Genomic DNA, 27,782 nt, shown 5'->3' with positions numbered 1-27,782 from the left:
AACACTGCAACGTCTTCATCAGTTGGCATTTTGTTTTGAAAGTGTTGGTGTGGGTGGGCGGGTATGTGTGCACTTGGCATCTCCAAGCAGTTGCGCTGTGGACGCACATCTGGAGAGCGCGTTCGTTATGAATTTGAAACAAAGCGGAATAGATTGTGGATGAGAGACGGCGTCTCATTTTTTGTCTGCATTCTCAGTTGTTGGCGTTCAGCAGTATTTTCCCCCCACTTTCATGTGTCTTGATTTGAACAGCGTGAAGTGAAGCTGTAACTCGAGACGTCGGGTTGTGGGCTGAACAGCCAGGCTACAGCAACTCCAACAGCTGGATGAGAGCTGGAAACATCTGCAGCGCCTGTTCCGGAGTGCGTAAAATGAAGCAGCAGCTGAGTGGCTTTGCGCCGCTCGTCCTGCATGAAACATCCTAGGAATGAAGCATCTGTGTGCATCAGAGACTGCGCTCTGGTGGGACATGATAAGAACCCTCTCTGTTCATTTAAAACAACCCGCAACGGTTTACTAGAGCTGAAACAGTCGATCAGAAAGGAATGAATCAGATGGACACTTCCTCTGAGGAGTTGCGCTCTCTCCCTCCAAGACCACCGAATTTATCTTCAGCTTCTCCAAAGAGACGGTTTGTCAAGCTGGGAAGGAAGACAAGTGATGGATCTCAGCAGTGAGTATCAACAACTGCAACAAACACAGCTTTTGTATAATGAAACAGTCATTTGGCAGGTTTTTGCTTTTCTTTTATAAAGGATGTGTTATTCTTTTCTCTTGCTCTTAAAAACTGAATCCTAGTTTCTTTCTGAAAAAGAGTTGCAGCACTTTAATTGATTTAAGGGGAAGACATACACAAAGTACAATTATTTGATGGAATAAAAGCATTTTTTCTTTAAATACACATTTTTTCAACAAGACTTCACAGCAGAAATGAAGTACTCATTACAGCGCCTTGCATTAAAATGATTAAACCACTGACAGCCTTGTGCCATCACTCCATCATGGCATTTTCATCAGACTTCAACCAGTTTCACTAATATGATTTATCAGAAATTATCAGAAAAGTTCATATCCAAGTGGTGGCGCAACTACAGAGAACCTTTGAACCATAGTGATAAGAAGCTTACAGGCTTGGTCGGCAGAAAACAACACTTCATTATTTCATTCATGTTCTGAGAGAGCTGAGGGAGGCATGGTGAAAGAGGCTGGACGGAATAGTGCTGGGGACAGACATGTATGTATTATTATTTATATGCTGTATATTTGATGCACGTTTTATGGTATAACTGCTAGTTTTGTATTCTATTGTGCTTTTTACACTGTTTTCTCTTGGCTTCTCTTGTTATTTTACATTATCATGTACTGTTCATCGACTGTAGTTCACATTTCTAGTCTTCTGTTCCTCCCTCTTTTAAATCATCCAACATTTTCATCTTCTCTCCTTTTTGAGCCATTTATCTCTCCTCCGCAGTCTCTTTCCTCCCTCTCTCCTTGCCTCTCCACAGAGAAGTCAGAGTCTGAAGTGAAGGGGCAGACAAGCTGATAGGGATTTTAGTGCCTTGCTTTAGAACACTTCAGCAAGATAGGTCTTGATCAAGGACTCTCTCCGTCTATCTCCGTCACTCATCAGATCAGGTACATCCACTGGCAGTTCATCCACCGGCAGGTCAGCTGAGGGTGTGGCCGTCAGACAGCCCAGCAAGAGCCGCATCCATCGCCATACCAACCGCCTCTCAGGTGTCTTCCGTCGCCCCGCCTCCAGCTCAGGCTCTATGGCCCTGACCTCAAGTCTCAGGTCATCACGGAAGGGCAGCAGTACGTCACGCTGACTTTACTTTTCTTTCTGCGTGTTTGTTCTGGGATTTTGTTGTCATTAGTTGACATAGATATGAAGGGTGCTGTAACATTACTGCATTTATTTTGAGACATTATTGCCTATATGCCTTCAACTGGAAACAAAAATTCTGTATTACAAACTGAAGGCATGGAGTTTGAAAGACATTGGGCTTTATGAGGTAGGGAGGATTTGATTGTGAAAAAATGCTGTGTTGCATTATGAGAAATGTAGGATCCAGCATTTCAGAGTTTGAAATGTACTAGAGACTGAAAGCTAAGATATCTTGGTCTCAGCTGCATGGATTTTGACCATTCTTTTTTAAATCTGTGTCTTGTGAGAACCCAAACTTTATGGAAGTGATACACTAAATTGCTGAGGGGGGTCTTTAATTAGGGTGAACTAACAAACCACCACTGAGATAACTGGCAGCATCTATGGCCTTTACCCTGCATTTAATATTATGTTAAGGGAGAGGCAACATTATCTGTGTCCCTGATGAATACTGTACAGTCATTCTCATTGTAGTTTGACTCGCACCATGGATAGTTGACAAAACAAATTTTACATACAAAATTATACATACAAATGCCAACATGCATACGTAAAATGCTTGATTTTTCAATGTGGTTTTGAATAGCACTATTATGAAACAGAAATGGAGGAACCAATGCTGTCAACGCATGCCTTACAACATTTCCTGTTAGTACACACTATTGATATATTGTATATAAACTGCCAAAACAGTGCACTGTGCAGATAGACAAACAGTGTAAATGTTGTGTTAGTATATTTGAGATACATCGTTTGTTTTTGCAACAAGGCATATGGTAAATGTGGTCTGGCATCAATGCTCACGAACTACAAAATTACAAGCCAGTGTTAAACCTCTCATCTGTTTTGTCATCATGTCTTGCTATGCAGTGAACTTGACAAATGCTCTCGCAGAGGACCCATCTGAGCTGTCCAATCAGATAACTGCTCCAGGAATCCTGAAGATCTTCGGGAGTGAAATCTGTAAAGGAGCTCACTATAAGAGTGTCCTGGCCACCACACACTCCAGTGCAAAAGAGCTAGTCAAAGAGGCCCTTGAACGGTAAGGCAATGTGTTATCTGTGCACATGTGTGTCTGCTTGCCATATGTGTATCCTTGTGTGTCTTCTCAGGGTGGGGAATTCTTTGTCCATCCACATGTTTCCTCCTCTGTAATATACCTTTGTGCTACATTTTTGTAAATAATAGCAGTCAGAGCAGTCTTTGATGCTTTGAATTTGGCGACTGATGAAAGGTTAGCACGTTCATGTTGTTGTGATTAGTATAAATTTTGATGAACGAAGTCGACTTGACCCGTTGTTCTGTTTATTGTATTTGCAGTACAGTGCACACAGTGTATGTGTGCCAAAAAGTTCATTTAGTTGTTCTGAGAAGGTCTAGAGCAAACCACAGACTTGCGTGAAAGACAGCCAGCGTTGGGGCGGCCTCTCTGGAGAGTGAGTGTCTGTCAGTCTTTGCTTATGTTTCAGCCAAAAACATAATGGAATGATTAATACAAGTGGTATTCAGTGTGTAGAGGAAAGACTAAAGCATTTCCCTCTTCCCTCAGTGAAAGTTTTACACTGTAGCAGTGACATTTAGCCGTATCATTGCACGATCACACATTTGGTAATGGGTTAGCAAATACATTAGGCACATAGCAACTTGTGATTCTTGATAAGTTAATTAGTTAATCTCTACTACATGTGGTTTTAATGGAATGTCAATGGAAAGATTTTTATCTTGAGCTGCTAAAGCTGCTCTAATCAATATTTGTATATCAAAATATTCCCATTAACCCTGTTTTTAGATAGCAGGCATCCGTCTTCAGTGAAAATGCTCTGAAAAACCCACTGTACACTTCCTGCCCAGCACCAAACAGACAGACAGATAAAGTTAGCTGCTAACTGGTGAACACAATGGAGCATTTAGCAGCTAAAGAGCCAGATATTTTTCTCAGGAGTTGGTGGAGACCAAACCAGATGTAAAATGAGAGTGAATATTGGACTTCAATTTGTTTGGTGGCCAGCAATATGATTCCAAATGAATGCTAATGTTGCCCCATGTCTGCTGGATATGTAAATAGGCAACTCTTTGCTAACATGTACATTTGCTGTATAAGCATTAAAAGGTGATAATATGTCATTAAATACGGTGTTTACAGCTTATTGTTCTGTTCTCAAATGCCAAAAATAAACAATGAAAGCAGGTTTGAAGTGAGCCTATTTAACTTTGCTGAACAGCGGTCAGTAACGATTGCGCAATAATGTTCATGCTAGCATGTAGGATAACAATAGCAGTAATTAGCCCATAAGAACCCGGACCCAGTTCTCCTTAAAGGAAAATTATGGGGAATATAAAACAGACCAAATGGACCACAAGGAACACATTTCTGATTTTTTTTTTTTTAAATTCTACCCCCTAGTGTCAAAGATCTGTAATGTCACATATATGTCACAACAATAGTTCCCTAACTTGTTTTATATCAACTTGTTCAAGAATTGTGGTCAGAACAGGTTAAATGTAATACAGGACATCTTATTAAAGCATCAGAATTGTTAAATGGGTTGAAACTTACTGTTAGTAACAAAAAACAAGCTTTTTAAATTAGCTACTTCTGTCACATTTGCTGACCGGGCACACTGCCATTTTGGAAGTGATGTCATGGGTACACAGATTCACACATTGTCACAGGACTGTACCAGGATGTTCAGTAGATGTCACTTAGGGACTTCATGAGTTAAAGTCAAGGATATGGCTGAATAAGGAATTTTCCAGAATATTGACAGGGTTGGTGACACCTGTGTCACCATGGGTTCTTATGGGTTAGAGAAGAGTCATTAAGTCAGCAAACACACTCAGAAATGTCAGTTTTGCAATAATATCTAAAATTAGCCCTCATAAGCTACTGGTCATACCAGATCAAGTAAGGCTTTAGCAGCAAACTTAGTACTTTATGCATAGAGGCTTAAAGTAGAGTAGTTACTATTATCAATTGTGAATGCAAGAAACAAGAAGTTTCTAAAAGTGCACTACCATGTTTTGAGAGATAAATTCATTTTATCCAAGTGTTTTTAACCTCACCATGTCATCCAGGTATGGCCTGGGCAAGGAAGAGGCGGTATCCTACGTTCTCTGCGACTCCATTGGCTCCATTGGTGGACATCAGTGGAGGACAGAAGGGTTCCGAGTGGTGGGCGACAACGAGAAGCCCCTCCTCCTGCAATCGCTATGGAAACCTAGAGAGGGTCTGGCAAGACGGTTTGAAATCCAGAGGAGAAGCTTGGTAGAGGAGGAGACATCCAAAGACAAAGATACTATCACTGCTGGTACAGTGCCTCACTCCAGCCTCAGGGTGCTCTAGAGACTGATCATTTCATAGAATACCACATCCTAATTCAGGGTGACTGCATGTCCTAGAATAAGAGTCTATACTTTCAATAAAGCATTGTCAGTATTAAATTCAGTTTTAGAGTTCTCACAGTAAAAATGTGGTTTGTTGGCACACTGTTTTTCCAGTGAAAATCAGCCAAGCCACACAGACCAAACTATATTTTAATAGGTCTACAATGTCTTTTTTCCTTTCTTTTCAATTTCTGTTACAATTTGGACTTATATTTAATTCTTACCGCCATTAAAACGGTTGAGGAACTTTAAATTTAATGAACATGGCAGACACCCTGTCATTTAATTAAACCTCTTTCAATGGCACACCCACTCTGTTACACATTACTGTTTTCACATAATGCTATAAAAGCTTTACATGGAAAAAAAATATATAATCAACTGATATTTACAAAGCATGATACAACAGAAAAATACCCAGAACTTTCCGCAGATGCGTGACACCAACACTACATGGCATCGTAAACGTGCAGGGTGTACCACTTTCTGTCATTTCCACTATCATTTCTACTGGAAGCTCTGGCTGTGGTTGACACAGCTGTGGTCATGGTGTAAGAGTGCGTCCTGTTTTGTGTTTGGCTTTTATGAATGGCACAGCCTGTGATAGCATTCTATCAGTGTCAGCTTGTGGATGCCTGCTGTGTGGGTTTTTTTTTTTTATTTCCATGAGCTCTGTCTTTCTTTCCACTGAGGCCTGTTTCCTGTATGTGGCTTCTCTATGTTGACTCTGGCATAAATACACGATGTACAAATGACTGAATGCACACAGGCTCTCACACACCTCACCTTACTTCAGGAAAAAAACGGGTGTTGCCCTATCACCACATTCCATTACCTCTGTGCTTAATGTATTTATATAGCAGCTCAATTTGCACATAGTTTGAACAGCAGTGCACAATCTGATTCTCAACCATTTTATTTGTTTATTCGTCTCCCTGTTAGGTATCAATGCCCAGGCTCGTAAGCTGCAGAAAAGCCGCTCCAGAGTGAACTCCACACTCATAGAGAGGACTTCAGGGCGAAGCCATAAACTGTGGAGGAGCAAAAGTGAGATGGACCTCTTAGATTCTGATACAGAGACCACGCAGGACACAGATCATGATAAATGTCTCAGTGATCAAAGCAAGAAGCTGAATCAAACTTCAGTGCAGAGCCTGGAGCGCTCAAAAAAAAGAAGCGCAGAACAGAATCACATTCACATGGCAGTTCACTCAGAGCGGGACAGCAGGTCGCAGTCCAAAACAGAGACCCTCTGTCCGTCGAGGTCGAGAAGCGAGCGGGAAGGAGAGGAGTCTGAGAGGGAGGAGACGGAGAGCAGCGACGATAACACCACACAGTACTCCATTCACTCTCCTCTTGACTGTCCATACCTGCTGCTGCTGCAGGGCTGCAGCCTCGCACAGGTATCTCATTCAAACACACACTCAGCAATTGACGGTTCGTTCAGCTCCTCCCCAATCATAGCTTAGTAATTATAACCAGGTATGGTAGGCCTGACAAGCTTTGATTCCCTCACATGTTAAAGTGGTGTACACGGAGCTGTAGTTAGACCAATACCATAATATTGGAAGGTTGGAAGGTGCTGTCTATTTTTAGTCTTTCCAAAACCAAATACACAAGAGCAAGAGTGTAAGGAAGGGATTAAACAGTGTGTTTATCTGCCCTAACCGAAGCTACAACCGTTAGCATGTCCAGATAACTATCTCAATAGTAACCAAGCATGGCTAGAGCATATCATTAAATAACTATATATTAGTTTGTAGCGTTACAGGTTACGTTAAAAAAACAACCTGTTCACGACCTGCATATCCACTGTACATTATTTCCCCATAGTGAGGAAGTCAGTCTTGAATGCTATCATAGTTTAGGCTAATGTTAGAAACTGTCTTGCTCTGTATTGGATTTATAGCAACCAAACAGGGACATAATAATAAATAATAATAATAATAATAATAATAATAATAATAATGAAAAAACAGTGATCTCACATTTTCCTTGTCATGCTTTTAGGACTAACTAGCTCTACACTGCAAAACAAGAACAATGATGTTTCTTTATTCCACATTTTCTACTTTGCTAATCAGTTAGCAAGGAGACATCCAGCTTTAGCCTCAGTCTTTCACAACAGTGGTTGTAAAAGGGAGCCCTACAAGGGGTCGATAGATTAATCAACTTAATTGGCTTTCCTCCAATTTTTACTGCATTTACTATGAATTACTGTATTTTATTTCCGTAGGCTTCTAAAAGTTATTATAATAAAACAAAATAAGTTCTCTCTTTCAACGTTACCTTAATCAGCTAGCTAGCTACAGCTGATGTATTTTCTGGCGACGGTTGTCATTTCCGACGGCAAAATCTACAGTTGCCGGCTAGAAATGAAAAGCTGCTTTTGAATACTTTTGTCTGGAAATTAAGGACCCATTGTTTTAAAAAATGACAATTTTCAAGAGGAACAGTATTTCTGCGTCTTATCATTGTCAACTGCATATATGCCATTCCAACAGATTAATGGAATAACTACTGTAGTATGGGCTTTACTCATTGTAAAATAAAACATCACAGCTGGTCTTAAATCATGCTTTCTCAGTGTAAACAGAGAGAAAGAGGGGTGAATCACTGTGTGAAGTCAGCCAACTGTGCAAAGAAAAACTTTGTGTGTCAAAACACTGATCAGGAAACAGAAAAAAAACAACTTTAGCACTGCTTCCTGACTGATTACCAGTGGTTTTCAACAGTGGGCAACTGCCACATGCAGGCACACACGCAGAGGCTAAATCCCACACACTGATTCTGACTCTGCGTCAGAGTTATTTGTTTCCTCAAAAGACCCTTCATATAAGCATATTATCATCTACCACAAGAAATACTATTATGAACATGGTTTAGGGAGTTTATTTGTGAAGTAATTCAGCTGGTTTAAATCTGTCTTGTTGGAAAAGACAGGCGTCACAAGGGCAATGTCAAACATAATAATCCCTTCACATTGTGCTTGCCACTCACTGTGATTAATAAAACATTGTTTGTCTAATCAGGCTTGGATCAAGACTGTAATACCTCCACATGATCAGTCTGTTAAGCTTTCACTGAGAGAGACTGTTGTTACGTAGCCAGTAGTGAAAGAAATAAATATCAGTGCCATATTAAATCTTTAATTACTAACTCTGTCACCAAATAATAAAGCAAAGTAGTGAGTAAGCCTTTGGCTAGGTTAAAATTTTTGCATTTTCTCTTTATGTGTTTGAAGACCAAAGGCATGCAGTAAGTACATCTCAACTGTGGTTCATTAGAATAGCAGAACGTAGAGAGGAGTGCTGGGAAGTCAGTGAAATAAACAAAGAGCACCACCTAGAGAATCCAAAGTAAAACAAGTCACAATGCTGGACAGAGATGTGAACTTGAGTCAAATAACTTGGACTTGACTTACGGCAAGACTGTAACTTGTGCTGAACAGCAACTTTTGTGGCATCAAGTGACAGTTAAGGGATAAAACGGTAAAGGGATGGTAAATGCTAAAACATAGTGTAGCAGTAGCACATGTAGAATAGTCATAAAATAAGCACCCAGTAATGTCAGTTACACCATCTCTGAAAAGTGAATAAACATCACGCAGTGAGTGATCTTAACAGCATCAGAGTTGGAGACAAAATCCAAAAAAGGAGAATTTCCAATCAATATTTATACATTGCTTGTTAATGTATAACATTCATCTTTCTATCATCTTTCTATTTATCTCCCCACTCAGGACTTCATCATCTACCTACTTGCGAGCCCAAACATTGTAATGGGTCGACAAAGTGACCATGATGTATCAAAGCCTGACATCCTCCTCTTTGCCCCTGACATATTTCCAAAACACTGCTATTTCCATCGCCATGGCACTGGCGGCCCCACCATGCTCTCCCCTTGTCAAGATGCCATCGTTATGAGAAATGGTGAGGTACTGAGGAATGAAGTACAGCTTAGCCCTGGTGACGTTATTGGACTGGGACAGCACTACCTGTTTCTCTTCAAGGATCCCTTAGCTTTGACGCACAAGGTAATATGAAGATACAGGAGATACCAGTTGTTGATCATAAGAAAACTGTACATATAAAATAGCCACCGTATTTATATTGTCTTACATATATTGTATAGTATCAGGTAAGATCTTCATTTGTCTGACTGACTGAGTGCATATAACTAACATGTAGATAATACTTCATATTTCTTGTTTCTCTCCTGGAAATGAAGGAAGTGAACAGCACTGCACCTGAGCCCAGCTTGTCTACGATCCCCAGCCTGCTGGGTCACACCACTTCTGCCACTACAACAAGCCATACCAGAGAAATGATATTCTGCAACACCTGCATCTCAACCTGCACTGACCTCCAGAGCCCGAGCAGCAATCAGAGCCCGAACAGAGGCCCCCCCTTTCTAAAATCACCCGAGGGCCACAGCTTGACTTTGAACTATGAGACGGTGCACGAACATCACATTGTCAAAACAATTATTGCTATGGAAAGTAGCAGAGTCCAAGACAAACCAGTGCTGACTGTTGCATTGTTGCTGTGCATGTGTGTTCAGTATTCATCCACATGTCTTCATACCTCAGACCTGCGCAGGCTTCTGCTGCTTATTGCAAGCGGAGTTCAGAGTGTCATGTGGGTGAGTTGTAATAAAAGTGGTGATTGAAGATCTGCTAGTCTTTCAGGAGATCCCTTTAGGAACAGAATCATTAAAGCTGATATAATCAATATTTTTATATTAACAAAGGATCAAATGTGCAATGTGAAAGGAGTCAGTCTTTGTGACAAAACCTTAGAGTTATCACCCAACCCTGCAGCCCTTTAGCATCTTTAAGCTCATTGTTTTGGTTTTACAGTCCTCAACATTACTGTTCTGGTTCAGTCTTATCAGCATTGTTTCCAAATGCAGCAGTCAGGCTTTTTTTTTTTTTTTTAAGCCACAGCACACTGATAAACACATTGTATGCTACCTCTACGGCATGAAATGGCAACCAGCTGCTGAACATAGTGGAGCACTTAGCAGCTAAGAGCCACATATTTCTCAGATATATGTAACATAACATAGGAGTTATGAGGATGTCTAAATAGCTGCTAACATATTTTCCATAACAACCTCATAAGGTGATAATTTGTCAATGTTGTGTTTGAATGCAGGTTTACGACCAGCATTTTCACACAATCTTGAGGTGCTGTCTTCTGCAGAGGCCACATGTCATCTAGATTTAAAACCTTTTTTTATATGAGCTAATATTACCCTTACATGCTATATATTCCCACATGAATTTATGTTTAATCAAATTATCACAAACTGACAGACAGCAAATCAGTGGAAGTTAATATTCCAGAATATGAGTACGGGAGGGTTTCTGAGGCTCTGGGCAAAATGTAATGAGCTGCCATGTTTGTCTGCTATGTACCTGATTTGAAAATGTAGCTATTTGAAGGGTTATTGAGGTAAAGAAACTTTTTAAACTCAATTTGAGCCTGACCGCAACCTGAAGGCTTGTCTAGATTATAAACAAGAGGTGTTTTCTCTAAAGCTCCTGAGGATTTAAGCCTGCCAAATCTCTCACAATAGATGTATTTTTATGTACATTAATGATGTTTTAATTCATTGTGACCACTATATTGTTATGCATGCATGGTAAAGTTGTTTTTTGTTGTCACGCAGGAGTACACTAAGGACTTAGCTGCGGTTCAACCTGAAGTGTAAGCACACATTCATTTCTTTCTTCAGCCATCATTCATGTGACTGACTACACTACAGATATATCTACAGATGTATTTTCCTGTTTTGCAGTCTCAATGGTGAAGGCTCAAACTCAGAAGATCTGCAGCTTCTCAGCGTTGAGGAGGTGATCTCAGGACTGCGCCCCCTGGTGGTATGGATGTCTAACAGTCTGGAGCTGCTGCAGTTCATCCAGTACCAGCTGCCTCTTATTCTGGAGTGGAGAACCAGAAAAGAGCAGGGACAGGAGGATGAAGAAGAAAGGGAAGAAGCAGAGAGCGAGGAGGTGGAGAACTTGGGTTAGTCACCCGTTGACCTTCTTATGTAATACATTGATTATGTGAGTGTGTGAAAAATTAAAGCTGCACCATTGCTACAGTTTATCAGCTTAAATCATGACCATGACAACACAGATTTGCTTTTCGACGGTTGGTCGCAGATGTGAAATATTTGTCAGCAAGAAGTAGCATATTAAGAGCTAAACACAAAACTTTTACTACTCAGCAGACTTTCCACTGAAACATTTTTTTTTCATGTTAACCTCTTTGATTCACCAAAATAAGAGAGTTTACTGATGATGTGTTTGAATATTTCTGGGTTAAAAAGCCATTTATTTTTCTATCTCACTGCCAAAAAGTGCAAAAAGTGTCTGGTGCAACTTTAAGATACATTGATTATTCAAAACTACGCCTATCATGTACAGATATATATGTATATGATTAATGTGTTTGTGTGCTTTTCAGCCTTGTTGGAGCTACGTCTGTCCTGTGTCCGTTCAGCCAGTGAAGAGACAATGGCTGTCCTGGAGGAGGTCATCATGCTCGCCTTCCAGCAGTGTGTGTACTACATCACCAAGGTGAGAGGCTACATCTAAGTAGACATGTGTGATTATACTTAACTGGAATATTTGTCACAATACACCTTGGTGGAGAAGGCAGTATTACAATAGCATGCTTTATTAAGTAATGACTTTATATGTAGTCCTGTGTCTTACATGGGAAGCAAAATCTCTACCTAACTTTAGCCACCAAGAAGAGTCAAGCCAGGCCTGTGTTGTGGCTCCATCTGGTACTCTCACTGATGGTTATGATGTGTAGTTTAAGAAAATAATCAGAGACAGGCTGAGAATAAAGAGCCCAGTTAGCCGCACTGACAGCTTTCTAATAGAGCGACCAGCCACACAGCCAGACCACACTAAGGGCATTATGACATGGGAAAGAGACAGGACACCGAGGGCCTTTGTGTGTATGTGTGTGTGTGTGTGTGTTGGGGGAGGATAAAGGAGTCAATCCAGGGGTGTCTAAGTGTTGCCAAGGGATCTTTGCATTGCAGCTTCTAATATTTCAGTTGATTAGCTGTGACAAGATGTTAGGTACACAAAAGAAGTACTAGACATGTTTTTCTTTTAAAACTGTTACACAAAGCAACGTGTTCCCCATGTGAAGTTCTGACAGACCACACAAGGAGAGATCTTAAAGCTGCACTAATCAATATTTCTCTATCAACAACAGATCAAATGTTTTTGTGTAATGTGAAAGGTGTCTTAGTGATGAGCCCACAGAGAATTATCACCCCACTCTGCAGTTCCCCTCAGCTATAAGTTGCTTTTTTCCATCTTTCATCTCATTGTTTTGGATTTCCAGCGCACAACTTTACTGATTTGAGTCATCCTTATTGTACTTATCGACCTCGTTTCTGGCCACAGAAGTCAGCTGTTTTTAGTTACTGTACACTACCTGCCCAGCACCAACTCTAGGAGTTGGTGGAGGCCAAAACAGAGCTAAAAGGACAGTGAATATTGCACTTAGTTAAGGTTGTTCTGCTGCACTGAAGTGGCTAAGAGAAAATCAACTAATGCAACTTTAATGTAAAACTTCAAATAACTGAGACATTGTAGAATACAACATTTGCTGCAGTTATTTTGGGGTATGGTCACATACTGTAATTATTCTCAGCTGATAAGAAGTGTTGAATGAATTAATTTCGGCATTCCTGTATTACCTCATCGCCTCAGCTAATAAGAAAAATAAGTTTTGGTCTAAAGAGAATTTCACTGACACCACAGGATATCAGGGTAATTAAGTTCACCAAACTTTCCTCATCTTGCCAGTAAAGACTGCCTATCTGTGAAAGTGAAGTAGCAGTAGTTTTAAAAAACTGTATGTGATTTTGTGAAGTTTGAATGAGACTGTATGCTCACAGTGTTACTGAGAGAAAGAGAAAGAGGTATTTCATGGTAGCCGCAGTATCCACTTGTGTGCAGTTTCACTGACGCACCCCACCCATGACATGGAATTGTGCCGGGAACGTTTCAGACAAATTTCCAGTTGAGCTGTGTGGGTGTGGGTCAAAACACTGTCCAAAAAATACTATTGAGATTGGCCTATTTAAGTTCAGACAATCTCATGTAACAAATTCCTTTTTTGAACAGTTCTCCCTACTCTATCAGTAGCTGAACAAGACATTATATGTCCACTCCAATTCTTTTTTGCATTGCTCTACCAGCAACCTGAATGCTCCTAACCAGCAACTGCCAAGTGACGAGCACAGCGCCAAAGAAAAAGGAAACTATGTCAAGTACTGGGTCACACAGCATTAGCACAGCGCTGGTCTGACAGGTCATTAGCAGCAGCCAAGGTCTCACATGTCCTGCCAATTGGAAGTCAGATGTACCACATTTGAGGCATCTTCTACATCAGTTTCCCATGCAGGAAGGAAGTCGGTGATATGACGTGATATGTATCTCTTAAGAGGAAACTATAGAAATTTCTGAATACTTGCTGTTCTACAAGTTTTAGACAACACACTTTTTTGCTCAGTGCTGGAGGATGTGGTTATCTAACTACCTGCCTTTTAGACAGCCTTCATTTCTGATGAAATGACTTCCAGATGTGGCTTGTCAGTAATCTCATGCAAATTTAATGTCATGCTGACATTTTTCAATATATTTTAAATACCCCTACCATGGCAATTTATGCTTTTGTGGTGTTCTTTCAGAGTATATCCACACTAAGCTGGCTAAATCTGAAAATGCAAAAAAAAAAATCTCTCCTTTTTGACCGCCTTACACAATAAGCTGGCATTTTTTTACAACCCAAAAATTGAGCTTTTTGAAAACTCTCTCCAACGTGTATCTGAAAACTCCAGCCACGTGCTTTAATGTGGATGAGAAAAATAGAGTTTTTGGAACATGATGCGTGAGCCAGATCAGACACGAAGTTACTGTTAGCAGTTAACATTCATGAGTGGTGATTAAGTCACTGTTTATACTTGTTCACTGTCTGACAACAGAAATAGAAAAGTCTTTAAATCAGGAATATTAAATTGTGAGTTTGGCTGTGTTAAAACACAACATTGGTGATCATGAAGAGAAGGGGTCAAAAAAGGAGGTTTAACTAGCTAAGACTCAGCAGAATAACCAAGCTAACGGTCCCACTTCTGAACCGATGTTGGCTGTGATCAGTGTTGAACTAAGTTATTTGGCAAATGTGATCAATTACTTATTACTCTTTGAGAAAATAATTACATTACTTTACTAATTACAATACAGCAGATAAACTTAGTAACATTACTCTTTACTCGTAATTTACGTTAGCCTAGCTATCCAGCTAACAAGAAATAAGCTAACAAGAAACAACATATAACCAAACACTTTTCTAAGCTAATGTGTCCTGGATGTTTCTGTCCATTAAACTCAGATAAACAAAATTGACATGAACTGTCCCACTTAACTTATTGTAAGACAGAAAACAAGTTAACTCCCAAAATGATGTAATTATTGAGATTCATATTGGTATTCCCTTCCACTAATGGTTACTGATGGAATTGCATTAGTGTGATTCATGATTCAAAAGTCATACATTACTGCCTAATGGTTGTGATGCACAATTTCCTAACCGTAAAAGGAGGTTTAACCAGCTAAGACTCAGCAGAATAACCAAGCTAACACTTTCACTTCAGAACAGATGTTGGCTATGATCAGTACTGAGCTAAGTTAATTAATAAATAATTACTAATTTCTATACAGCAGACAAATTTAGTTACTTACTCTTTTAATAAACGTTAGCTTAGCTAGCCAGCTAATAAGAAACAACATGTAAATAACCAAACATTTTACTAAGCTAACATGTGCCAGATGTTTCTTTCCACTAAAGTCAGAGAAACAAAATTGACATTAGCTGTCCAATTTAACTTCTAGTAAGACAGCAAACAAGCTAACTCCCAAAATATAGAAGTAATGCAGTGTTACTGGAATAAGTAACTGTAATGTAATAATCGTAAGTAATGTAATTAAAAAACTAATTTGTGCTCTTGAATTTGTAATTTATGCTCTTGATTTAACTATTTTGCCAGTCAGCCAGGTGTTTGAAGAAAGCGACGAAGATGTTTCCTCTGTGAAGTCAGTCACTGTTCCAAGCTAGACCCAAGGCAGCCAGGAAGTGCTCCACAACCATGGATGTATGAAGAGAATATAATACATAACAAACACACACACACACACACATATATATATATATATAATACATCCATGTCCACATAACTGAAGCTGAGAACTGGATGACATCTGCACAGTGTTGTACTTAATAAATATTCACATATCTTAGAAATCATCAAAATAAAACCTCATTAAATCCAAGCGATCCACAGTGAGGGTGCGCACCAGACAAGAGAATAGCATAAGGGTGAATTCCGTTAAACTGATAGCACAAATTACTAAATTGAGAGCACAAATTACTAAATCTAGAGCATGAATTTGTTTTTCCCCACTCCATGGCCCCTCCTGGGCTCTGTACCTTATACTGATCCTTACTGAACAAAGAAATCACATTAGCGTGATTCATGATTCAAAAGTCATGCGTTACTGCCTAATGCTGGTTGTCATGCACAATTTTCTTACCAAATGAGCAGGGAAAAGATGAGATTTGACTTTTTTCCTATTGTTTGGGCATTTTAGTATGGAGGTTGTAACGAAAACACTAGTTTGGACATTTTCACATGCACACACAATTTCAGATTTAGCTGGCTTAGTGCGGACAGTCTTGTTTTTGGTTGTTTTTTTGTTTTTTGGTCTGGCCAGTTAATTCAGGCGAGTTGTGTCATCCATCTTGCCTGTCACTTCACAGCAGGCTCTGATTCACTTCTATCTTGGACTTTTATGAGGAATGTGGTGAAGTCACCAGTGTCAAGCTGAGGACTAACCTGGCTAAGGCTGGATGATTTACCCTAGCATCTATTCTTCCCCCCTACTAGAGCACAGAGTTGACATAGTGATTTATGTCAGTGCCTACTGTGAAGCCAGTCTGACTCTGGATTCAGTTTGTGCAAGGAGGGGGTTTTAATGTTCCAGGGCGTAAAAACAAGGCAAGCAGGAGAAATAAAGACTGAGCAGAGTTTTTTTTTTTTTTTTTTGTCTAGCTCACCTTGCTGTTTCACCTTCCATCCAACTCTGCCATCTTCACAATTCACAATTCAGATCTAAATTGGATCAGAAGCATCAACATTTTCTTAAATCTCAGTTTACATTTGGGGTATTTCATGCTCGTCCATCCAACATAAGGGTAATTGCTGTGGGACGGAAAACAAAAGGCGCCACTGGTGACCAGCTATTCCAACTGAAGACATGTTGTGATGAATACAGATGCACTTATCCAGGGTTGTGGGCAGACTGTGTGTTTACTTGTCCATCACAATGAATGCACAAATAAGTAGACAACACAGAGTACATACTTTATTTTTTGACTTTGGGACAATACGTGCCACGGATGCATGTGGTAAACCCAGAATCCTGCCTTGTTGAATGAATGAAGCCTCTTTGGTTGGCTCCGCTGAGCGACATTTTCCAACCAGAGACTCTGCAAGATTATTTGGTTTAATGTTCACCCATTTCCATTGTCTCATGTGTGATGGGAGCCGTGGCTGTGTTCTACTGTTCATGTTCAGCCTGCCCTGGCTGCCTGGGGCCTTACAGTAAATGTAAAACGATCTGCTCAGGGTGGATTCCTTCAGAACTCTTCACTCAGCAGTCCTGTTGCAGCACCATGCCAAGCCCACATGAGCCATATTCAGCTTTTTAGGAATGTGGATCTACGGCTGGCGCTGGCCTCGGAAGCTTGGTGGGTGTAAGAGCGAGATTGGAGGGGAAGGGGGATGTCTGTGTACAATTAGCCCCGAACAATGCTATCGTTGTCTGGGCTCGCTCTGAAGAGCAGCGAGGACCTTTGGCTTAAAGGGAGGAAATGTTACGAACTCTGTCTCCCTTTTTTCTGCTCTTTCTTCTGGTTTTCATGTCTAATCTTACATCAGCTATGCTGTAGTGAGAGAAACAGAAAGGCGCAGACATGCAGAGGCAACATGGGTGGTCTGAAATCTGGGTTAGCGGGTTACATGTTTTAGTCTTTTTCCAGTGATCAGAACATCTACTGCGCAAAATTAACTTTTCTGACCTCAAACTGACCCACAGGAATTGTCAACAACCTCCAGCTCGACATGGATGATTAAGTCGCTCTTATACTGAGCTCCTCAGTTCCCTTTATTCAAGTGATTCTGTCTTATCAGGTCCTGTACCCCATCCTGCCGGCACTTCTGGACTGCAACCCATTCAGGGAGAGCCCTGACCTGCAGGTGACTGGCGAGGGTGCCCGGGTCCTGGGTAGCAGTGGGCTGCAGGTCCCTAGTGAGATCGAGCAGGTTGTGGAGGTCCTGACCGAGACTCGGAGACTACTCTCAGACTGTCAGCTCCACCCAGAGATTTCCTCACAGCTCATCGCCTACCTCTTCTACTTCATCAATGCATCACTTTTCAACTCACTCATGGAGAGAGGTACCGGTGCATACAATACATACATAAACAGTAGCCTGCATATAACAGTGGCTGCATATAAAACCCCTCTCAGACATGCACCCCTGTCTGTTAAAGTGATGGCAGTTAATGTGTCTCTCTTACGTATGCAATAGCACCATGGTCACTTTGCCGTAGATGTCACAAAAGCAATCTTTCCAGGTTCAACCTAATAACACTTTTGTAACACAAGTGTGAGTTTAATGCCGCCAGATTAACTTAAAGGCTGCAGCAGCACAAGTTAAAAAATGTAGAGAGAGGATGAAATGTGCATTTTTTTCTGGTTGTAAGACAATTATTTCAGTCATCATCTCTCACGTACAAAGACACTGAAATCAGTTTTATAAACTAGGAAACATTGTGAAAGAGCCCATTTTAAAGTTTTGACGAGATTGATCGTCTCATATCAGATCAGTCTTTCCCTCACAATGCAACTGGAGCAGAAGTTAAGAAAAAACTATTACAACCACATTAATAATACCAGCACATCCTTTCTATATTTTAAATTTTCAGTCATGCCAATTGTTGAATAAATTAACATCCAGCGAGAGGTTTGACATACACCATGCAAGCAAAAAGGAGTTTATTAAACAGAGAGCAGAATTTGCTCTCTAATAATGTTAAATAATGAGATTGATGTGAAAATGCATTGGTGGATTCACTGTGAGAAGCGGTGGCTAGCTTCCTTTGTGCTGGTCATTAATTAAGGCTTCAGTGTGTGGCTTGGTGGCTGAATGGATGGATATGGGATTGACTCAAAATAAAATACAGTGCCTGCATGTTCATAGTAATGAAGGAACATGTCACCCAGTGCAACAGTGAGACTCACTGATGTTTATTGTGTAGTACTTTTGGAGGGTATTTGTCTTCATTAGATAGGAAACAGTAGAGAGCTGACAGGAAACGAATGGTGGATTACAATGGATGGATGCAACCAACATCCACTACAAGAATCAAACTAGTAGCATAGTAATTTCATAGTGGGTGTCTTAAACCTGGGCCATAAAAGGAAAATATAAAACATCACCAGCCTTATTGTTTTTCATTCTCTCTGGAGTTCTATAAGTTACAGCTGCTTGTGCAGTTGTCAAATCTGTATTTGCTTTGTTTGATACAAAGACAGACGGAATAATGAATGTGTGTCTTGGAGTAATGGGGAACTCGTAACTCTTCTCAGAATCATCACAACTTCCAGTATTCAAATATTTTAGACCTAACTCTTGAGTAACCTGAGCTGATAATCTAATAACATATTTCAAAGATGACTCTCTCTTGATGTGTACACAGGCTCAGAGCCAGGTTTCTACCAGTGGTCCAGAGGCGTGCGTATGCGGGCCAATCTTGATCTGCTCCTGGACTGGGCCCATGCAGCTGGACTAGGGGAACTGGCTTTGGAGCACACACACACGCTCTCGTCGGCTATCAATCTGCTGGCTACACCTAGAAAGAATTTACTGCAGGTAAAAAACACATACACTCCACACGCTCCGCAGAGTTAGGTTTATCCAACTATAAATATTCACCACAGACATAACAGGCTGAGGATTTAACATGGTGATTTCTGCAAGGGAGTTGAAAAAATATTCACTAAATGCATTTTGTTCTGCTGCTGACAGCTTTAATAAATGCACTACTATTTTCAAATAGATTTCCTGGTGGGCTGGCTGACAGGATACTAATCCTCACTTAGCATAATGCTAACGGAAAACGGCAAAGATATGTACACAAAATGGTCTTTCGGAACTCATACTTACCCAAAATAAGAACCAAAACTAATAAAATAACAGATTAACTAAAGACACATTATCTAGGAACTTTAAATTAAAACATGATGACCTGCAGCATGTACGTTGTGCAAAGCTAGCTCACACTGCCTTAGCTGTAGCATTCTGACTACATTGCTTTACAAAATCCCAAATACACGAAAAGTATTACTACACAACCTGATGAAAAGAACACAGGAAGGCATTCATGTTTACATCGTACAGAAATGATTTTGACCACGTGTGATTTTACCATCTACCAACCTGTTTAATTCCACCTTTACTTTTCCTGTTTTGATAAGTCAAAATGTCTGCTGTGAAAAGGGTTGACTGAAAACGTTCAAACTGTTGTCTGTTGCTTTTCTACAGAGCCCTGTATGGGCCATGGAGAAAAAAAAATTGTGCTCTCAAATTATTAATTCATATTCTTGATTTAACTATTTTGCTTGTTCCACTCTTGTAGAGGCCACCAGACACATTCAATCAGCCTGAAGTTTGAAGAAAGCGACAAAGACTTTGTCTTCTTGTAACACTCTGTAACGAACATTACTGATCCAAGCTGGATCCAAGGCAGCCAGGATTAGTTGTATGTCCTCCTTTCTCACAAGAAGGCCATGTTCTTTGCACTTGTTGCGCATCCACCTTCATCTATGAGGCGCTCCAGAACTCTGAAGCTGACTTTTTATGAACTGGATGACATCTGCAGTAGCATGACAGTGTTTATGGTCTGTTATCCTGTGGAACATATTCTACAGGATAACAGACTTTTTCTATATTATAAGGGATCTCAGAGATAACAGTGTTGCGCTTAAAGTGAATCCTCATATCTTAGTTCAAGATCAAAATATAACCTTTTTAAAGTCCAAGCGATCCATTGTGAGGGTGTACACCGGACGAGAGAATGGCATGAGAGTGGATTCCGTTAAATCGAGAGCACAGATTATTAAATTGAGAGCACAAATTATGAAATCCAGAGCACAAATTATTTTTTTCTTTCTCCATAGCCCCTCCTGGGTTCAGTACCTTTCCTCTCCATCAACAGAGAAGAAAAGGTGGAGAGCACCTGCAATTCCTCTGAAGAAATGCCTCAACCAGCCGTGTTTCTTTGGCAGCGTTCAGACAGAAATCAGCCCTGCGTTAAAACAGTGCGAGGGGCTGTGTTGGTGGGTGCGTGTTGTTTAAGTTACCAGTGAGACAATGAAATACAATCCAGGAAGTCAAATTACATTAATTGCTACAGATTAATTAATTTAAAGGCTTATCAGACACCAAAACACAGCAAGGTGGTCTGTAATACTCACAGACAGGATTTTACAACTCTGGAAAGTTATGACCACAGCAACTGTTTTATCTTTCGTTGTGAGGTAAACAGTTGAATATGGCGTTCATGTTACAGAGTAATCCACCGGGAATGAGTGCTTACATGTATGTGATTGGCCAACGCAGTGCCTTGCCGGATGATGTTGCGTTGCAGCAAGAGTTGAGCCCGGTTCAGTTTTTTTGCCGGATGACCTCTGCGTTCTTTTACCGAGCCCTCTGAGATGGCACCCCAGCTGCATCAACACACCGCCCCGATTCAAATGAATGAGAGGGCTGTGTTTTTAACTCCAGGGGTTGAATTTGTAGCTCAGTGTCCAGCTGTAGCATCCTCTTTATCAGGTTCGCTAACAAAAGCTTCCCTGATGTCCCCACTCCTTCATCATCAGCTTCTCAAGGTAATCAAGACACTTGAGCCTGATGTATCTCGTCTCTCATGCGTGGTAGTAAGTCCTGTTGGTGAACTCCCGAGGAGTCTTGAATTTCCACAGCTGCTGGCTGTTGCTCTGTTCATGAAAGTAGTAGGCAGTTTCCTGTCCTTGATCCAAGATATAGTCTGCTGGGTGACCCTGAGTCTTGATGATATATCTCAAGATGTTGTAGTCCGTGTCCCTGGGGTACAGTGGGTAACCAGCCGCCAGCTCTGCTGCTACAAAGCTCAGAGACCACATGTCAATGGTCTTGTTGAAAGGAATATGTAGCATGACCTCTGGTGTGTGGTACCAGGTGGTCTGCACACAGACCACTTGGCACAGCAGCAGAGACATGAAGGGCCAGGCCAGTCTTTCAGTTAAACTTTCAGTGGCCGCTGCTGGCAGTCCACCACCATAATGTTGTCTGGTTTGAGGTCAGCGTGAATGATTCCCATGGACCTCAAATGGGACAGAACTGTGGTCATCAGATAAATACCTGGATTCAGCTCTTTGGAAAGACTGCTTTTTTTTCCTCTCTGAGATCCAGGAGCTCAAAGTTCAGGCAGATATGGTCCCTATTAAAGAGAAAGCCATTCCACCTGACGATGTTACATGTGTCAGGATCCAGACACTGCAGGCGCTTGAGAATGGCAATTTCCTCTATTGCTTGCCATACAATTTCTGGGTGATTCTTATTCACATTGATGCCCTTTGCTCTGTTGGTCTTGGTATTGCAGCATTTGCTTACAAAACCAAATCCGCCCTCGCCCAGGAAAGCCTCTACTTTGTGGTATTTTCCGAGGATGCTGCCTTTGAAAATCTGCAACTTGTCTGCATCTGAGGAGAGCAGCGAGAGAGAGGACCTGAATACATAATTCACTTTCAGTGTTTTGATTGTTTTGCTTTGAATATTTGATTCTAATGGTGTGTGTGTGTGTGTGTGTGTGTGTGTGTGTGTGTGTGTGTGTGTGTGTGTGCGTGCAGACATCTTGGGTGTCCTTGCGATCTGACCACCCTGCCCTGAGGCCAGCCCAGTTGAACCACCTGCTGAGTCTTTACAGCCCAGCATCTCCCTGCAGACACACCTGGGCTCCATCTGTACATGACCAAGCAGCAGCTCATAGAACTGGTGAGAGGTTAACATACTGTTGGCCTATTGTTCCTGCAATTCACAATACCAGCTTTGGATATGAATATAATCCACAAACTCCCATATACAATTTTTATCTTTAATTTCTTGTCATTTTATTTTAATTCAATATACCCCTTCCATCTTCAGCTGAGATCTTGGAGACTTTTGACACCCACCATCCTCTAGTGCTGCCAGATGGGGGTTACCAGTTCCAACTGAGAAGGGCAGTAACAGATTCAGCCTTGAGAGAACAGCTGGACATGCTTCAAGAGTTCATTTCCAACCTCTGTGACTCACAGTCCAATGAAGTCACAGCTACTGGGGACCACCAGGTACCGAAAATGTCATTCATGTCTTTTGGTTTTAACATGATATTTGAAATAGGTATGCTGAACAATAATAATACTTCAATAGGCTGGGAAATGGAGATGGGAATTCAGAACTGGTTCCAGCTGAGAATGGGTTCCAAATTGTCCAATCCATTGGAATTGTATACCTCCAAGATTTTCAATTCCTCTTATCGATGCCCAAGCATGTGATGTTGACAGAACGAAAAAGGCGGAACTCGACTGCGAGGGCAGTGCAGCCTCTGGACTGTTTACAACGCATACACGCTAAAGTTATCTTCAGCCGTCTTGTAATTCATCTTCAAAAAAGTCAGCGGTTGCAAACATGTTTTGATTTAAGTTTGAGTAAATAATTACCTTTGTTACGAATGTGAAGTATACTGTGAACTTTCTATGCTGTCACTCATAGACTAATGTTAGTGGACCGGCTGACTAACACACACTGAAGCATTAAACAACTTAAACCAACTCTGAGGCGAAAAAAATGACTCAGTGCTCAGTCTGTTCCACCTCAAAAACCCTGCACCCGCTCAGCTTCTTAGACAACGATGACTTTCCCCAGAGCTGACAGTGCAGCAGAGAGGCTGCTGTCCACTTATGGCGTTAATAACACAGCGGAGCACTCCTCTTGCTCATTTTGTTATTATCATAGAGACAAGAGACTGTAAGATGCTTTCAAATCAATTAATTAATTAATTAATGCAGTTAACTTTTGGCTGCGGACCATTTATCTTATCTACCAGTTATGTTTCATATATTCATCAGCATGCAAGGCCATTGATAAACAATGGCGGTAATAAAATAGTTGCAATGACACTGAAAACCTGTGTAGGCCTACTTTTTTTCCACACAAAAAATTGATCAGGAATTGATAAGGGAATCGATAAAGAATTGGACCGATAAGCAGAATTGATAATGGCATTGGTATCAATTCCCATCCCTACTGGGAAATATGAGTAATGGGAGTTTTTATACTTGCCTGTAGTGGCAAAGTGGGCGTCATAAAGGCTTATGGAAACTTTTTTGGAATAAAAAAATTATGCCGCAGGACCTGCTTCTACTTCCTCTTTTTAAAGCCTAGCATTGGTGTATTGCTATGTGTTGTTGGACAGAGGAGACAACAATTTTTGTATTAAGAACTAATTTGTGGTTCAGTCTCACAATTCTCAACACCCTTAAGTCCATACACAGCAATCAGCTGTTTTCAGCAAAAAAAGACTGATGACCATGTTGGAGCATTTAGTAGCTAAAAAGCCAGATATTGTATTTCCCTCAGGAGTTAGTGGAGACCAAAACAACAACAAGAAACAAGACTCCAAATAAATGCTAATGTTGCTCCATATCTGCTGGGTATGTCAATAGGCAACTGTTTGCTAACATGTTTGCCATTCTAATTTTATAAAGTGATAATACAGTGTATCAATGTTGTGTTAACATCTTGCTGCACTGCCCCCAAGTGGTGACAAATCAATTAATATTAAATTAAATTAATACTGTGTGCTTTGAATGCTGGGCTGACACGTTTTATAATGAATATGTGCACATTTTTTATTAACTGAAAATTGTTGAATTTCACAGTCTCTACAATCCCCTGCAGTGTTTTTGAGCTTGAACTCGTTTTTTCCTAGAAAATGCAGCAATATCAATGACCCATTCAATTCACTGCTCTGATGCCTGTTTGTAGTTGACCGTGAAGGGCTAATTATCTTTTCTAGTAAATAGCACGCACTGTATTCAGACATTTCCAGTAATCATTCAGTCACTGCCTCTGTATGCCTTGCTTTATGCTGTAATACAGCCACTAAGCAAGTCAAAAACTGTCAAAAGCTCCAGTTTTGATATTTTTCCATTGTGCTCTTTTTGATTCAGAGGTCACTGGTCCTAGCCAAGAAATAGTCCTATAATAATTATGTAAAACCACAACTTATTGTTTTAAGACTTTGGTTTTCATACAGATTAAACAAACAAAATAAGTGTTCATTTGTGAGTTTAAGACGTGCTGGTAACTTATGAAAGAGTCAGGCTAGCTGTTTCCCTCTGCTCCCAGTCTTTGTGCCCTCTATGCTAGCTGTAACTAGGAGATGGTTAGCTAGGACACTGTCTCTCTAAAGCAGTAGTCAGACACTGTAGGAAATGCTTATTCCCTTTCTTGCTGAGATTTAAATGAGAAGTTCTGACTCTGTCAAATGGTAAAGAGGTAAGAAAGGTCATTATTAAACAAGTTACATGTCTTTATGCTAAGCTAAGCTAACTGCCTGCTGGCTTTACCTTCATATTTAGTGTACAGATATGAGTGTGGTATTAATCTTCTCATCTTAGTCTCAGCACGTAAGAAAATAAGCGTATTTCTCAAAAATGTCAAACTATTGCTTTACACTATTCCAATTTTGAAAAATGGTTTTCCAGTTTATCCCTATTGTTCTAATGCTATTTGTCGTCCAGGGTGGTACCACTCCCATGGAGGATAAACCGACTAAGATAGATATTCTTCCAAAAGCCAGTCTGGAAACCTTGGATACATCACCAGTTGAGATGGTCTTATCTCAGGCTACTGTCCAGAACCACCCACCCCCTAATGCCTCTACTGCCTTACCTCCATCACCCCCATCACCATCGTCTCCCTCTTCCACCCAGTACCTCGATGAGTTCAGCTCCTGCGGTGCCCTCCTTTTGTCCCAGAAGCTAAGGAATCTGGAGCTGCAGACAAGAGAGACGGACACCTCTGAGATGAGGAGGTCGGCACTGGACCCCTCCTGTCTCCTCACCCCACCCAACACCCCCCACATTATAGATCCTGTTCATTTGGTGAAGGCAGACCAAGATAAATGGATGAAGGTTGACAGTGAGACGCTCCCCTGGTCCTCTGGTGTAGATACACATGATGAAGGTATAGAAAGACATTACCATTCATGGTTTTCTTCTGCTTGTTTTTCTGAAAATGAAAATAAAATGTCCTTTGTTTTCTCTTCAGGTGGTTTAGTGTTTGAATGCCTGGCTGCACTGAAAGTAGACCGTTTGAAATCAGATTGCAACAGTATGAACATAATTGTTGAACTAAAAGAGGAAGAAGAGGAGCAGGAGGAGGAAGAGGCGGACGACCATTATGATGACAATAACGATGAGGTCTTTAGTTTGGAGCTGGAGCGAGGTGAAAGAGGACTTGGTCTTGCTCTGGTTGACACAAGGGTGAGTGGAAGAGATCTAGACCTCATAATTCATAGTTAAATCAACCTGACACCAGATGTACATCTTTATTTTTGCTGACCTTTAATGATTGAACTTCTCACCATCCTACAGTGATATAAAAGTGTACTGTTAGGGGAGGTCACAGGTTGTAATTATGACTTGGATGTTTATGTGAATGCTATTTACAAGTCAGAATCTCTTAATCACGATACGTCTGACATGAACACAGCTTAAGCACACATGGATGGTGAGAAAAAGGAATGAATTTTTTTTTTTTACTTAAAGGTGGTAGTGTGGTAGTTGACTACAAAACCTTGTGTGTCGTGTATCCTTGACATTTTGACCTCATGTTCTAGGACACTTTATTGAAAGTGAAAGGCATCTTCATCCGTGCAGTGGTCCCAGACTCTCCTGCAGCCCGGAGTGAGAAGCTGGCACCAGGAGACAGGATCCTGGCTGTTAATGGAGTCAGTCTGCTTGGACTGGACTACCAAAGGTAAACAGTCCAAATCTGAGTAAAAAAGACAACAACTCATATCTAAAACTCTATTTTCTTTAATATCTCTTCCAACTCTTTGTCTTTCTCAGTGGAAAGGAGCTGATCCAATCATCAGGTGACAGACTGAGGTTACTGGTGGCCAGGTCTGACTGGATGGCCAAGGTTATAATGAGTGAATGCTGACAGCATTTCTCAATACGTTTGTTAACCTAGAGACTGTTATGGCATCACAAGTGCACTTAGAGAAGAGTGTAAAAGCCTGTTGAACATTCAGGTTCAGGATGTGGGCTGTGATGTAAGTATGTCATGGTTGAAAAGACAAAAATGCACTATAAAATGAGCTATGGTCCTGGTTGAATTTAGTGCCAGGTTTTAGCTGCTAAATGTTTTGTAGCTTTAATTTACATTGTAATAGCATGATGGTAATTATTGATGTGTATGTTTGATACAGTGTTCTAATGAATGACGCATTTTGATTTCAGAAGTTTGCTTCAAACATTGTAAATTTGTTTGGTATGGTTGGGTAGGGGTTGGCTTCAAACATCGCTGCTGCCATGCTACTATTCAAATTCTTAGTCCAGCCCTCATTTTAAGTAGTGTATTTAAACTCTTAAGACAGGGGCAGAAGATACTTGTCCAAAGACTGACTGTTTCCAATCCAAAAGTCTTCCATGCAAATACATGACTAGAAGGACCACAGGAGGTCAGGAGAACTTGGCGTGTGAGAGCCTGGACCGTATTACCAGCATTTCCTGTCCCAAAAGCCAGCTTCTACACTTCTAATCAAATTTGATTGTTGAAGTTTCCAACAAGAAGTTTCAAAAAGGAAATATAGGAGCAGCGTACATGAAAGTCTAAAATTGGATGGACAAACACCATTGTAAAGCTGGTCTTATATCATTTGTCAAACTACTGCTGTGGACAGAAAAACAATAAGCACTAACTTAAGTGTAATATAATTGCCATTCTTCAATTTAGTTTTTATTATTCATCATCTATAAAATAATTGGATATGTGAAAGTGTTACTGTGTTGATAAGTGTTGGTCTGAATTATAATTAAACCATAAAAACATGTTACATTTTTTCAATGTTTCTTCATTGACCATGATCTTATTTTCTGTTTTGGACCACAGTCACAGAAAATGAGTCCACTCATTTATTTCTCCTTTAGGCTGGGGTTCTAATTTTATCATTTTATTTTTTCTTTCACAAATTACAGTAAAGATGTTCAATATTAGCTCCTGCCTGTTGTGTTTCAGCAATAAAAACATTTGAATCCTC

General features: G+C 40.6%; 1 protein-coding gene across 3 annotated transcripts; it reads left to right on the top strand.

Annotated features, from left to right (window-relative positions):
- The first annotated feature begins 73 nt into the window (after positions 1-73).
- Positions 74-27,782, top strand: si:ch211-176g6.2 (ras-associating and dilute domain-containing protein). 3 transcript variants are annotated; one of them, XM_044337857.1, is made up of 18 exons: positions 74-673; positions 1,631-1,815; positions 2,759-2,930; positions 4,964-5,196; positions 6,215-6,675; positions 9,015-9,308; positions 9,503-9,916; positions 10,949-10,986; positions 11,078-11,304; positions 11,749-11,861; positions 17,561-17,825; positions 19,131-19,303; positions 22,321-22,465; positions 22,616-22,800; positions 25,450-25,702; positions 25,787-26,001; positions 26,358-26,497; positions 26,590-27,782. In XM_044337857.1, exons 1-18 carry the CDS (start codon positions 546-548, stop codon positions 26,681-26,683), a joined length of 3,735 nt encoding a protein of 1,244 aa, XP_044193792.1. In that variant the 5' UTR covers positions 74-545; the 3' UTR covers positions 26,684-27,782. The 3 variants fall into 3 exon arrangements, with proteins under 3 accessions (XP_044193792.1, XP_044193791.1, XP_044193793.1); XM_044337856.1 differs by having other exon boundaries at positions 25,258-25,702; XM_044337858.1 differs by lacking the exon at positions 74-673 and adding an exon at positions 722-1,234 and having other exon boundaries at positions 25,258-25,702.

This window comes from Thunnus albacares, chromosome 20 (assembly GCF_914725855.1).
Source record: "Thunnus albacares chromosome 20, fThuAlb1.1, whole genome shotgun sequence".
In the NCBI taxonomy this organism is placed as follows: Eukaryota; Metazoa; Chordata; class Actinopteri; order Scombriformes; family Scombridae; genus Thunnus; species Thunnus albacares.
This window is presented reverse-complemented; position numbering and strand designations above follow the sequence as displayed.

Bases quoted from the DNA above. Each gene is read 5' to 3' on its own strand.
- si:ch211-176g6.2 (XM_044337856.1), top strand. From the start codon at position 546: ATGAATCAGATGGACACTTCCTCTGAGGAGTTGCGCTCTCTCCCTCCA. The intron at 2,931-4,963 runs GTAAGGCAATGT...CATGTCATCCAG, and splicing joins GTCAAAGAGGCCCTTGAACG to GTATGGCCTGGGCAAGGAAG. The intron at 10,987-11,077 runs GTAAGCACACAT...CCTGTTTTGCAG, and splicing joins GCTGCGGTTCAACCTGAAGT to TCTCAATGGTGAAGGCTCAA.